Below are 14441 nucleotides of genomic sequence, written 5' to 3' on the forward strand. Positions count from 1 at the left end.
TCCTTTCAGCTATAAATCCTATAGCTGAGAAGCAGAGAGGATTGGGGGCCAGCAAAGAGAAGAACAATATTACCCAGTGAGTGGGGGAAAGGAATGGAGAAAGAACCATTCAGTTCTTATGGCTTCTGAAATACTCAAAAAGATGTGGACCAAATGCCTCAGAATAGGGAAAACTAATGCTGCCTATTGGTGAGGAACATGATCCCCTACCAAGACCAAGATCTACGGAGCCAAAACTAAAATATTTCCAAGAGCAATAGACTGGGCGTTCAAAGACCAGGGGTCAAATCCCATTCTGATATTTCATCCATGTGACTCTGGGCAAGTCATTTACCCTGTCTGTGCCTCAGTTTCCTCTTCTGTCAAATGGAGAGTTGTACTAGGTAAGGAATGCAAGTGCTGTTATTCCCATTTTACAGTTTAATCCCCAGGGAGGGGTAAGGATTTTTTCCACAAATATTCAGTGGCCCCTGACTTCATACACAGTTACTATCTTTACATTGTCCAACTTTAAAGAGCTGTCCAGGGTCTCTGAAAGTGACCAATATGGATGAAAGGTGACTCTACTTGGCTCAGATGCCAGCCACCTCACTATGCACTACTCTAAAATTTGAATTGTGCTTTATGAATCCTAAAAACACTGAGAACCCAGAACCAGAGAAGGAGGAAACAGGGTTTTCTAGGTTTGGAAAGAGGAAAGCACCCAAAAGGAGGAAAAATGAAAAGCAACAGCCCTAGGTAGGCACTCTGGGCTGGCTTTGATTCATTTGGGAATAGGAAGCCAATGAGGATTTTTGTGGAGGGAATTTCTATGTTCAAAGACTATTTTAAGAAGGCCTAGCATGATGTAGAGGAAAGAATGTTGAATCCAAAGACCTGGATTCGAATCCTGACTCTATCTTCCTTAGCCACCTGATAGATGTTTAATCTGTCCAGTCTCAGTTTCCTTCTATGCCCTATGAAGCCATATGCCTTCTAAAGTATATTAAGGAAGAAGAACAGAAGTCAGGTTATGCTTCATTTATCAGTGCAGATATGAAGTAATTAGATCCTCAGTAAGCATGGTGGCAAAACTAAAAGTAAAATGAAAATAATGATACATTACTTAATTCTGTAAGGGTTTCCAAAACTCTTGAATCAAATGAGATTCTCAAAACACATGCTGTCACCCCAAATTTTCATACAGATGAAGAAACTGAGGTAGCTTACCCAAGATCACATACTATCTGCAGTGGAATCTGAACTCAGGTCTTTCTGACTCCAACTCCAGCCCTCTATTACCCAGTTGCCAAATGAATAGGAAGAGAAAAAGAGGAACAAGGCTGTCCCAGTCAGGGCCATCCCCTCTGCCCCCAGCCTCAGGGGATGTTCTGAAATGACATGGGGTTAAAGAGAGATCCCAGGCTGAATTCCTTTTCCCTGGGCCACGCCAGGGGAGGCACCTGCCCTTGACATTCACACAAGTTCCACTCCAGCATCACTGAAATATGCATATCATACCTTCATCATGAGAGCCAGAGATGCCCATTGTCAGCCTGCCCTGACCCTAGCCAATCATATCCCAAAGACTCTTATCCCCAGAAAGAATCTCTACTTTCTGAGAAAATCTTTCAGCCCTCCTGGAATCTCCCTGGGGAAGTGGCTTCAGCCTTCTGGAGACAGGCAGAGGAAACTGAGTCAGGATCTCCTCCAAAGTCCCAGCAACAAAAGGCTTCCAAGGAGTCACATATCAACTCTGCTGTGCATCCCGTGAATTGAGATAAGACTTCACCAGGCTCTGTTAAAGAGCAAAAGCATAGTGTGGTTTCCCACCTTCATGTTTTGTTCAATACATAGGAACCAAGAGTCCAAAACATCAGAAGAGCTCAGAGAGGCTGGTATGCATGTGGCTCTGAGGTCCAGAAGCCTGAGCCAGTTACATTTTCAGCATCCTTGCAAACACCCTAAAAGCCATCTTCTTAAAGAGAATCTATTCTTAGGAATCCATATCTGGATTTCTGGAGAACTACAGAATCAAACCTGGAAGAGTACCATTGTCTTTGCCCATGTGGTCTAATTTGTTTTGAAACACAATCAACTCTAATTTACACAAGGTCAAATAGTCTTCTAATTTGCCAGCAATGATAAAGATATAAAACCCCATTGAGAAATATCTGTTGGATGAGATGATTGATACCAGTTCCAATGATCTTGTAATGAAGAGAGCTCTCTACACCCAGAGAGGACTGTGGGAACTGAGTGTGGATCACAACATAGTATTCTCACTCTTTTTCTTATTGTTTGCTTCCATCTTGTTTTCTTACTCATTTTCTTTCCTTTTTGATTTGATTTTTCTTGTGCAGCAAGATAATTATATAAATATGTTTACACATATTGGATTTAACATATATTTTAACATGTATAATATATATTGGATTACTTGCCATCTAGGGGAAGAGGTGGGAGGAAGAAGAGAAAATTTGGAACACAAGGTTTTCCCAAATGTCAATGTTGAAAAATTATCCATGCATATGTTTTGAAAATTAAAGCTTTAATTAAAAAGTGGAAACAAAAAGAGAGAAATATCTGTTGGACAACATTCCATTAAAAAAAAATTACCTAGCTTATTTGGGTCTTATTGACTGACCTGAAAAATGGAATGAAGGGTTTCCAGCTCAGGCTCTGGAACAGCAGGGACCAGAGCTTCTGAACTCCTCTGTCGTGGACCTCTGCAGGCAATCAGAGTCTTTATAATTGCATAAAATAATGCCTACTATAATTCTTATAGTAGTATTATTACATTAAAAATAATAATAATCATTGTATTATAACTTACTGATTTGTTGACTGTAGAAGATTAGAAAGGAAACCAATTATACTGAAATAAATTATACACACATATATATATATATATTGAAAAGTTCCCAGCCTCCAAGAATTGTAGGCCTCAATAAACTTACATTATTATATTTTTATATCATTTATATCATTATATATCTTTCATATCATTAATAAATTTCAAGAAGCCACCTTCAATCTGTTAAAAATTTCAAGGGGTTCTCAATGAAAAGCCAATGTGGCCATGTTCAGGGCCATTTTTCTGCCAGAAGACAAAGTGAAAGAATATCTGTGAATAGTTTATTGCAACTTCCAAGAGGATTTTGCCACACACTTGCACCTAACTTGTTACAAATAAACTTCAGATTTGTTTGCGATCTTATTGCCACAGACCAAGACACCTAGATAGACTGAGACACAGACACACACACATACAAAAACCCCTCTGGGTTATTGGTTCCCAAGAGATTGGCAGCCTCTCCCTCATCATGTACAACTAGCCGGCCAAGACTTAAAATAAAATTCTTCCTCCACGGAATTTGAGCACAACATCCAAAGTAAAATAAAAGTTAGCCTGGTTCCAGTTGTAAGAAACTTCAGACCCTCAAAGCAGCAAGCTTTTAGTTGTTTTGACACTTCTGAAATTTGGTAAATTCCCCAGCATCCCTGCTTCCCAATCCCCATCCAATGGCTTGGAATTCCCCAAAAGTACATGAACTCTGAAGCCATAGCTATAGCAGCTTGAAAAACCTGGGTCCTTTTAAACTACAAGAAATGAAGCCGCTGAGGTGATTCACCATCAAATCCATCACTGATCGCCAAGCAATGACACTGCTCGTCTCCCCACCACTAAATTTAAATTTGTGCGTCAGCTATTTTCAGTCCTGGACAGTCCGAAGTATGTGTCCAACTGAAGGAGAGGGGGCCTGGTGCCCTCCCAAAACAGCAGCACCAGCAGGGCTCATCTAGGGCCCACCACATATCCCTAAGGGGTCACATTTCTATAGGACTTGTCTTTACAGGAAGGAGACACCATGCTGATTTGCTAACTGTAATTCAGTTCCCATATCCCATGGAGACTGAAGGATCCTGGAGTTGATAACTTTTAAACATGTATATGTATATGTATGTGTGTGTGTGTGTGTGTGTGTGTGTGTGTGTGTGTGTGTGTGTATTTATCTGTATCTATGTCTATCCTGGTCCCATTTGGAATAAGTCTGGTAAAGTCTTATGAATATTTTTGTAGAATATTGGTTTGAAATGCATAAAATATGTAGAATTTCAAAAGAAACTAATTATCTTGAAATTCAGTTATCAAAATTGGGGGGGGGGGGGGGGAATCCATGGCTATCAGATTAAGAATCTGTGCTTGGTAGCTTCTTTGACTTCATTGTGCTAAATGAATCCTATGTTGAGCAAACATTTATTCCTAAGCAGAGAAAACGGTATAATATACCCACCCATTTATCTAGTAAAGGTTTACTAACACTTCCCAAAAGATGGTGGTTCAAGCAGGAGCTGGGGACAGATGCATCCACGAGGACCCGGGGCCAGGTTTTCTTTCACTTTTCTTCAGGACTAAGATTCACTGCCAGTTTTGAAATTCAAGAGAGATTAAGGCAGAGGAGGGAATAAAAATCTCTCCCTCAAACAAATAAAGAGCTTGTGTTTTCAGGAAATCAAAGGCTGATTTCCCCCCCAAAGTTCAACCCAGAATTCATCTCAGTCCCAAATTCTTTCCAGCCTGGGCATTCTCCCTCTCAATGACAAGGACCCACTACTGATTTGACTAAATGAGCCCCATTGTTCAAATGGGATCCAGGGACCCCCAAGGGGTAGCTGAAGGGATTTTAGAAAGTGTGTAAATTCTATTTTCACTACCCTTTGGTTTCTATTGTAATCCTCTTATTTTATGAATTCCAACACCTAAGGGGTCCACAGGCTTCAACAGAAGTGGGTGGTCCAGTTTGACACACACACACAAAAAGATTAAGAAAACTGATCTGGTTCAATTTGTTCTTAGACCCACCCTAGCCCTAGCGGCCAGCTTCAGGGGGACTAAGAAGCCATTTATCACTCATCCCCTTATGAGGGAAAATCTGTATTAAGATGACAAATTTACGTTTATGGTAAAGGGTTATTGAAGTAACTATTGGTAAAGAATAAAGCAGCTGGAGGCAGGTGGATGGGGGATTTGATCTCCTACCCAAGGGCAGACGGGTCACCCACAATCACCATCAGCGTCCTTCATCCCCAAGAAAAAACCTGGGTAATACCAAGTTGAAGAATCTGGGTAAGGGGAAGAGGCGGAGGGGAAGGGGGGGTCAGGGTGAGGTCATGGTAACCATCCGGTTGGAATAGTCCCTTGGGAAAATACAAAAATCAAAACCGCCCCAAACTGAGACCATAAGAATGAAGGAAGCTCTCACCCAGGAAGTCTGACCCCAAACTTCAGTGCAAAAGCAAAGGCTAGAGTGTCCTCTAACTCCCAGAGGAGACTATTTATGGGGGCTACCCTGGTAGCCAGATACCCAAAGAAAAGCCAGATTTCAGGGAGGGACTGTTACCCCCTCAACAAAAGTGCCCCAATCTCCAAGCACAATACAACCTTTCTAGAGCTGAAGAGCTAGGAGTTCAGTGGCAAGTCCCAGGCCCTTAAGTCTGGAGATACAGTTCATGTTTATTCCCCAAGCCTCACACACTCTTAGTTCTTCCGGGGTGGCATCAGTCCCATTGGATCCCCTTTGCTACAAGTATAATCTGAATGTGGAAATATATTTGCAATGATTGTACATGTAGAACCTATATCATATTCCTTACTGTCTTAGGGAGGGAAGAAAAATAAATTTGGTACGCAAAGTCTTACTAAAATCAATGTTGAAAACTCCTTACACCTGACAAAATAAAATGCTACTGAGAAAAAAAAGAAGAAAAAATAAAAGTACGGTCTGACTTAGTCCAGTCAATCCTTCGGCAGAATGCATTTCCAAATACAAGTATTTATTTTGCGCCTGCAGTGGTGAAGGTTTTGCCACAGTGTGAGCAGGCAGGAAGAATCAGAAAGGCTCGGGACATTAAGCAGAGGGCGCAGAGTTTCCCCGCAGCTAAGCCAGCCCAAAAGATAAGGTTGGGGCTCTGGGGCCACACACAGTGCTCCACCCGAGGGGCAAGCAGGACTCCGGGGTGCAGCCGGGGAGCGCCGGGTCAGCTCTCGGAGCACCGCAGGCCAGGCAGTCACTTAGGGGTTGGCGGTGGGTGGGGGGGGTTGCGTCCAAGTTACACTGTTTCCAAGTTACTGAGGAAATGCAGGCTCCTGCTGCAGGGCAGAGCTTTCCCACGTGCGGGCGTCCTGCCGCCTAGTCCCAGCCCGCACCCGCCCAGCACCGGCACTTCCCCAGGCCCCCGGCGCAGACGGCGGCCCTGGAGCCAGAGCAGCGTCCAGGAGGAATGTACCTAATGAGTTATCTATTAATCTCCAAGTGCTGGAGGGGAGGTGGGGTGAGGGGGAGGAAGGAGAGACGCTCGACTCTCCAAGCTCAGCCCGCCAGCCCCGGCCCCGCCAGGATCGGACAAGCATACACACACACACACACCCCGACGGAAATGCCCGTGGGTGACCACAGTACCACTTGTCTGGGTCACCACATGTTCCGGGCGGCCGACAGAGATCCGCGAAGGTCAGATCGGCGACCGGGGCAATTTCCCCCAGCCACAGACAGGCTAGGGTAGGAGGGGATCCCACAGCTGGGCCGCTTGCGGGTCAGTCCGTCTAGGCCGTGAAGAGCCCAGGCCCCGACTCCCTCCCGTGCCCGTCCCATCGGATTCGGGCGCCCTATCCATCGGTTCTGATCCGTCCCTTCCCGTCTGTAGCAACTCCAGAGAGCCCTAAGTCATCCGGCCAGAAAAGGAGAGCCCCGGACCTCTTGCCCCAGTGGTCCGGCTCAGTCCTCTCCCCCCCCACCCTCCACCCCCGACCTCCAGTCCATGGGCGCGCTCGAGTCCGCCCGCCCGTACCTCTTCCTCTGGGAGGCCGCCGTCGCTCGGGCTGGGTTCCTTATCGCTGCTGCCGCTGCTGCCACCGCCACCGCCACCGCCACCGCCGCCGCCACCGCTGCCTTTGGTGCTACTGTTCATGGTCCCGGGGGGCCCCAGCCGGCCGGCAGTGAGCGCGGGGGTCTGGGTGCGGGGCCTGGAGCTCGCCCCCCGACGGCCGTCCCCGCTTGCCTGGTCCCGTCTGACTCGCCGGCCGGTCGCCCGACAGTCCGTCCACCGGTCCGCGCACCCCGAGGGGCTGCTGCGGAGCCCGGACTGGGACGCAGGGAAAAAGGGAGCGAAGGAGGGCCGGGATCCGAGAGGTGAGAGCCCCGCAGGGTTGGTGGGGGCCGACGGGCGCCGGTGACCGCAGCCCCGAGGGCTGGGAGGAACTGCGCGGTGGGCTCCGGGAGCTAGCTGAGCTGCTGACGCCGCCGCTGCCGCCGGGACTGGGAGAGGCGGCTGTGGCCGGCCAGTGTGCGCCAGCCCCGGGAAGTGGGAGAGTGCGAGCCTCCCGCCCCCCAGGCCGCCGCCGCCGCCGCCGCTGCGGCCGCGTCCGCGTCGTCGCGTCCCACCCCCAGCCAGCGCCCCTCCTCCTCCCCCTGCTAGCAGCCCCTCCCCCTCCCGCCCTCCGGGGCTGCGGCCCGAGGGGAAAGGACCGGAAAGTCCGAAGCCCAGCCCCCGCGGCCGCCCCGAAAAGGAGTGGCTTCGGGGCCTGGGATCTAAGAGTGTCCCAACCCGGAGGCCCACCCTGCGAGCTCCACGAGGAGGGACTGGCCCAAAGTCACCTGGGCGCACTCCTCGAGCTTGAACCGTAGGTCTGGGATTCCCGGATCAGAGCGGACCTAAACTGCAATGGCCCGATTCAGTTCTGCCCAATTCACCCTGTATTTAAGAGCTCAATTCAGCTTCATACTGATGGGGTGTGGGCCGCCTGGGTTCGAGGTGGCACCATGCCAGATGCCGGACACTGACATCAAAGGAGATCCTAGGGACCACATCTAGAGCCAAGGCCCCACGACCAGTCAGTCAATAAACAATCTAATCTTAAACGCCTACTAAACGCTAGGGATTATGAAGCAAGGGCAAAAGACGGCCCCTGCTTTCTTGGATCTGTCGGTCTGAAAGGGAAGACCGGCACCAACTCGGTAAAAACAATACAGACTGGAGAAATTGAGAACCAACGGAGAGAAGGAACTAGAAATAAGGCAATCCAAATAAGCCGCCTCCCAAAGACCTATACAAAGGAAATTGAAAGTAATGATGGGTGGGGTGGGAAGACAGTTGGGGGTGGGGGAGCGAGACCGAGCCTGGAAGGCTCCTCCTCCTCTTCCTTCACCTCCTCCACTTCTTTCTCCTCCTCCTCCCCCATCCCAGCTGGGGTCCTCCAAGTGCTCACAAAGATAAGTTCCAGGCCCCCTACGCATCCCATGATTCCTCAGAAAATCACTCCTCTGTCTCCCTCCAATCCCTGAAACTGGACTCAAATCAGAACAGGTTGAATCGATGGAGAACCAGATGATCTCAAAGGCCCCTTCCTCACTCAATCAGTCAATAAATATTTATTAAAAAGCCAATTTTGTGCCGAGTACTGTGCTAACCCTTCGGATTCTGAACATCGTCATGGTTCTGGATTCCAAGTACCCAGAAATTGGGTTTGGGGATGGTGGAAGGGGGCCTCAGCTTTGGGTTGGAGAAGCCCACATTCCTGGGTTACTGCCATTACCTGAATACTCCGGAACTTCCATATTTGGGATCCACAGGAATCTCTGTCCAACAATCCACTGAGAAAAAAACCAAGTGGATGCAACATGCCTAGTGTACACATGATATAACCGTTACAATAACAATACTATAGCTAGCATTTAGATATTCCTATAAAGTTCACAAAGCACTTTGCTGTATTATCTTCTTTGATCATCACAACACCCCTGAGAGATAGATGCTCTTAATACCTCCATTTTGCAAATGAAGAAACTGAGGCTGAGAGCAGTTAAGTGACTGTGTAAGGCAGAATTTGGCTCCAGCATTGCTTCCACTCCTTCCCCTAGCTGCCTGATGGGCAATCACATTGTACATCAGTTCTTCACTTGGTTCTCCTGAACATTGAAGATGAGCCTAAAATCGGACAGCAGGCCTGGACTGCTCTGGGGAACCTATGCCTAGAATGCTGCCTAAATCAGAGAATTCAGATCAGAGCCACCCCAAAAGTCCCTGGAGAGATACATGGTGGGTACAAGCAGATGCAGAATATCACTAATAGTGATTTTCATGTCATATAAAAGCTCTTACCCAGGAAATTTTTTAAAAGAAAGACAGACAACCAGAAAAACTAGTCATATTGTGAAAGCACCCAGACAGACATCCCAGGGGCCACCTAGTAGTCACAGCATCCTCAAGACCAAGGTGGAAGGACAGTGGCACATGGGATGGGCCCCCTTGGGAGATCTAGAGTCATAGACTAGGGTCAGGGAGGAGGAGGTGATTCAGGGACATTGTGATCAGCTCCTTGTATTGACAGAGTCAAGGCTCCGCTCTGCATGAGGAGAGAGAGCACTAAACCTGGCCCAGTACTTGATCCATGGGGAGGGCGGAAAAGGCACGAGCACAGAGAAAGATGAGCCTAGAAGAGGACAAGAAATCATGCTCCTTCGGAGAAATCCACGCAGGGAAAGCTTTGCTGGCTGGGTGGGGAAAAACCCCTGGTTTCTGGAAAAAATCATGATGATCATAACTTCCACTGCTAGAAAAGATTAGAGACTACCAAGTTCCTAATGTTGTTGTTCATAGCAGACGGTGAAAGAATTGTCTCCATTTACAATCGTGCAAATGGAGGTCCAGGCAGGTATAGTACTACACCCAGATTGATTCCTCTGGAAACTGTTCAGATTAGGACTGAAATCCAGCCTAAATGGCAGAGTACCCTTACCAGTCCACGAGCTTTCCTTTTTTCTTATGCTCCTTCTTTATAAATGTCCCTGATAGTTATCAAGCTTGCACTATGTGCTCAGCGCACTGCTAAAGACCACAGATGGTACAAGAAAGAAACCTTTATTCTCCAGGTGACAAGATGCAATACAGCCCAACTAGGGGACATCATACCATTGAATTCAAATCCTTGTGGCAAAGGAGAGTCAGAACCTGAAAAACCCATACTAGTACCTGGCTATATAACAGTGAACAAAGCATTTTTCCCTTCTTGGCTTCAGTTTCCCAAATGAAAAATGAACAGGTGCTCTGTAAGTAAGTGAGGTCCTTCCCAGCACTGATATAGTAGGATTCTATGATCCAAAAATATAATTCATATTCTGTAGCCTCAACTAGCAGACTGGGACTAATCCACATTGTAAGGGTTTGCATCTACTGAAAGCCACAGAAGCCCCCATCAATAGATTACCTTTTATCAGGCAGAATTACTTCAAAACAAAACTAGTGATATAATACAGTTAATGAAATAACATAAGCAGAAAATTAGCAATAAGATTATTCCCCCCATAAAACTTGAGGCATATCTAGGGGAGGGGGTGGGGTGAAGGAGGGGAAAAGTTGGAACAGAAGTTTTTGCAAGGGTCAATGTTGAAAAAGTACCCATACAAATATCTTGTAAATAAAAAGCTATAATGTTTTTTTAAAAATAAAAATTATGAATTCTGGGAAAAAAAAAAAAAAAAACTTGAGGAGTACTCTCCCATAACACCTCCTTCCTAGGACTGTTGTAAGGGTCGAATGCGATCATTGTGAGAAGCACTTAAAACAGTACCTGGCCCTTAGCAGGGGCTATATAAATCTTTGTATCTTTCCTTCCTTACACCATCAGTGGGGAGAGGGGATTCACAGTGAACAGATGCAGAGAGACGTACACGAAGAGAAATTGTTGCCGGGGCACACTCATGAGGGGTACATATGTGTTGGTAAACCATACAGGGTTGTTCTTGCTTCTGACGCCACCAGGCTACCCATGTGCCCTGATGCTTTCACAGTTGCTTCCCCTAGATTGCTCCCTACTACCTTCCCCTAAGAAGTCACTGCTGCTGGCTACAGGATCCACACTAGGCTCGGGGCCGGGGAGCTTCTGTCTCTTTCCAGTTACTGCGTTCAGCTAGAGCCTCAGTCCGCTCTTTTCCGATTAGGAAGAGTGGACTGTGTCATGTTCTCTAATAAAGCAGCAGCATTTATCCCAGCTCTTGGAGAAAATATCAATCCTCACTCCCAATCACTGACCAATAACATTTTGTGGAGAGGGAAGAGATGTCGAGGGGGAACCTTCCCAACTAATTTGTCAGAGCATGGCTGATCTATTCCTTTCCAAGTATCGAGCTATTCCTGCATTTTGACTAGAATAGACTTTTGACAATAATAGCTGGTATTTACGTAGCACTTCGCAGAGTTCTTTATACATATTCTCGTTTAACCCTTATAACAGCGCCGGGAGGGAGGCGCTATTTTGTCCCCACTTTACAAATGAGGAAACTAAGTCTCAGAGAGACGAGATGACTAGCCCAGGATCATCTAGCTAAGAGGTATGTGAAGCAGAATTTGAATTCGGGTATCTCGACTCTTCAATCTGATATGTTCTGTACCTTTCATGGCTAACTAGTGAATCTTTGCCCCAGAAACCAAAGCTCTTCGGAACTTATAGAAGGGTCCCTCCTAGCTAAATAGGTACTTCCTTCAGGTTCAAGAATGCCTTCTGAGCTGGTGATGGCTTCAGACTGAATTTTCTGCTTACTGGGCGGGAAACTGCTCTAGGTGAAGATGGGCGTTTCACGGACGTCCCAGTTTTATTCTGCAATGGCTAAATTGCACCTAATCAGCCCCCCTCTCAAGACTGCGCTTTTAGCAAACACCAAGTTTCCCCATTCAAAAACTTGCCACTTTTCCCCGCAGATGAAGAGAGGAAGGGGGAGGGGAGCAAGCCCCAGGACTCAGTGGTTACCTTCCTCCGGCCCGGCCTAGCCACATTCTTGGCTTTGTTATGTATATGTGGCCAGCTAAACCTCCCCGGACTCCGAGTCCCCCCACCTTTCCCTTTAAGGTTTGTGACTCCCTTTTCCATGCCCTAGCAGAGATTATTATGCCCATTCTACTCGGGAAGAAATGCGGAGATTAAATAGCTTAATCACTTAAGGAGAAAGCAGCCGAAAAGGGCCAGGAAGCCAAATTGTCTGACTTCACACCCAAGACTTTGTTGTTCAGCCTGATAGAGAGATCACTTGGCTTCTTTCTCAGCTCGATTTTGGCTGGAACCCCAGGGATCAGGAACTCTTTAAGTGGCGAATTGTGACCATGGGCCCCCCTCCCGATGAAACCTCCTCCCTTTGATCACAAGTGACATAATTTCGGGGGCTCTCTTTCCAGAAAGACTGTGCCGGGGGGGAAGAGAAGTCAGAGAGGATTCTCTGAAAAACCCAGGGGAGGGGGGACGGGAAGGGGGGATTGACTGAGGGCTGATCTCTTGAATAGGCAGCATAGGAGACTGCACTGGGTATGATTTCAGGATCCCTCCCACACCCACACCTACACTCCACTTACCTCGGCCAGAAATTATTCAATACTTAGAACGATCTTCCTCTATCAGCTGCTCTTCCCGGGACTCCGGGTGTAATTTGGTGTATTGTGTTTCAGTACATATTCCCCTGTTAGACTTTTAACTCTATCCTTGCACACTATAGGGTAGTATTTATTGAATTCCTTTGACCCAAGCCGATCAAAGACTGCGTTTCCCAAAAATACGTTATATCAGTCATTCACACATTAGTGTAAATGAGTTTATCCGCCAGCAAGCCCTGAAGGGAGAAAGTAAAAAATGTAGAATACTTAGAGGCTAGAGGGCAGTCTCAGAGTGGGAGAAAGTAATGGAGAAAGGAGAATCCGGAATCTTAGTAAATTTGGTAGGTAAGGTTATCCTAAACTCATATCTGTGCATGGACAGGATTGGGATTTTAGTAATGATCCCTGACATAAAATTTTTAAAATCTGCATAAGCCTGTATATTGCATTAGAGCCCCAGGACAACTCTGTGAGTGTGTGTATTATAGATATTATCATCTCCCTTTTATAGAAAAACAAATAGCCTCAGAGAGGTCAAGCAACTTGTCTGGAACTACAGCTGGTCCCAAGCAGTAGTGGAACAGAAGTCTTAGTGACTGCATCCGAGTCCACTATCCCATCCAAACCTCAGCTGCTTCTTCGGAGCAAAGAAAGTGGTGCTAGTGAAAACAAAGAGAACCATAGATTGTTCAAGCTGAGAGGACTCTGAGGTGTCAAATAAGTTTTATTTAGCACCTACTATGTGCCAGGCTTTGCTCTAAACAGTGGGGATGAAAAGACAATATAGCAAATAATCTGGATTCATTCTCCTAACTTCCACTCAAACAGGGAGATTTGGTCCTTCGAAAGAAGAAAGGGGAAGGGGAAGGGATAAACATTTATATAGTTCCTGTGATGTGCTAGGCACTGTATTAGGTACTTCATAAATACTATCTCACTTGATTCTCACAACAACCCTGGGGATTAATTGCTATTATCCTCATTTCACAGATGAGGAAACTGAAGCAGACAGTTTAAGTGACCTGCTGAGGGTCACAGAGCTAAAGTCTGAAGCTGGATTTGAACTCAGGTCTTCCAGCACTCTAGCTATTGGGCTACCTAACTCCCTGGAACTGCTACTTCTTCCTTCAGAGTTCTAGAAGATGCTGAGCGAAGGAGAAATGGTTTTCTTTTCTTTTCTTTTTTGTAGATTAGATAATATAAAGACTATTGTTTTTTATTTTTGATACTTTGGAGTTTTTTGCATTTTAAATGTTTTTATTTTAATAGTATTTTATTTTTTAAAAAATACATGCAAAGATACTTTTCAGCATTTACCTTTGCAAATCCTTGCGTCCTAAATTTTTCTCCCTCTCTCCCTTCTCAAGAGAGAAAGCAATCAAATAGGTTAAAAGTGCAATTCTTCTAAATATATTTCTATATTTATCATGCTGCACGTGCGCGCGTGCGCATACACACACACACACACACACACACACACACAAATCAATTCAAAAGGGGAAAAAACATGACAAAGAAAAAAAAACAAGCAAATAAACAATAACAAAGATAAAAATACTATGCTTTGATCCAAGGAGTGGTTTTCTAAAGCTATTGTTCTTCTCCCTACCAATTATTAATAGATATCTTTTCATCAATGAGCCTTGGGTCACTCGTAGGGATTTAATTAAAATGGTATCACACAGAATCCTCAGACATGAATCAAAGAAGCAACTCACACCTGATTCCCAAAAGTCCTTTTTCTCCTTTGCATTAGGTCCCCTTGAAGCTCTCCTAAAAAAGGTCCTGAGGCTGCCTCCTCCCCACCCCCACCTCGCTCCTATTGCAGATTCTCCTTCTTTGTTCTGGGGATGCTGTTAGGTTATACAAATGCTCCAACCTTCCAAAGTTCACAAGGTCTCCTTTGGCCATCCAGATGGAGGAGAAAGTGGGGAGGAGTTGATAGAGGGACTCTCCTTCCTTTCCTCCCTGATTCACCAACTCCCCCCTCTCCCAACAGTTTTCTCTCAGGGGCTCTAGGACTGCCAAATGCCCAACCTAAT

General features: G+C 46.1%; 1 protein-coding gene across 1 annotated transcript in view; it reads right to left on the reverse strand.

The window, feature by feature from the left end:
* The window catches only part of RBPMS (RNA binding protein, mRNA processing factor), a 172845-nt gene extending 165165 nt beyond the window's left edge, over positions 1-7680 (reverse strand). The window contains exon 1 of the mRNA XM_051965782.1: positions 6832-7680. Within this exon, the coding sequence (XP_051821742.1) occupies positions 6832-6951 (120 nt within the window). The 5' untranslated portion in view covers positions 6952-7680. The remainder of the gene's footprint in view (positions 1-6831) is intronic.
* Between the last annotated feature and the right edge of the window lie 6761 nt (positions 7681-14441).

Source organism: Antechinus flavipes, chromosome 6 (assembly GCF_016432865.1).
Source record: "Antechinus flavipes isolate AdamAnt ecotype Samford, QLD, Australia chromosome 6, AdamAnt_v2, whole genome shotgun sequence".
Taxonomy (NCBI): Eukaryota; Metazoa; Chordata; class Mammalia; order Dasyuromorphia; family Dasyuridae; genus Antechinus; species Antechinus flavipes.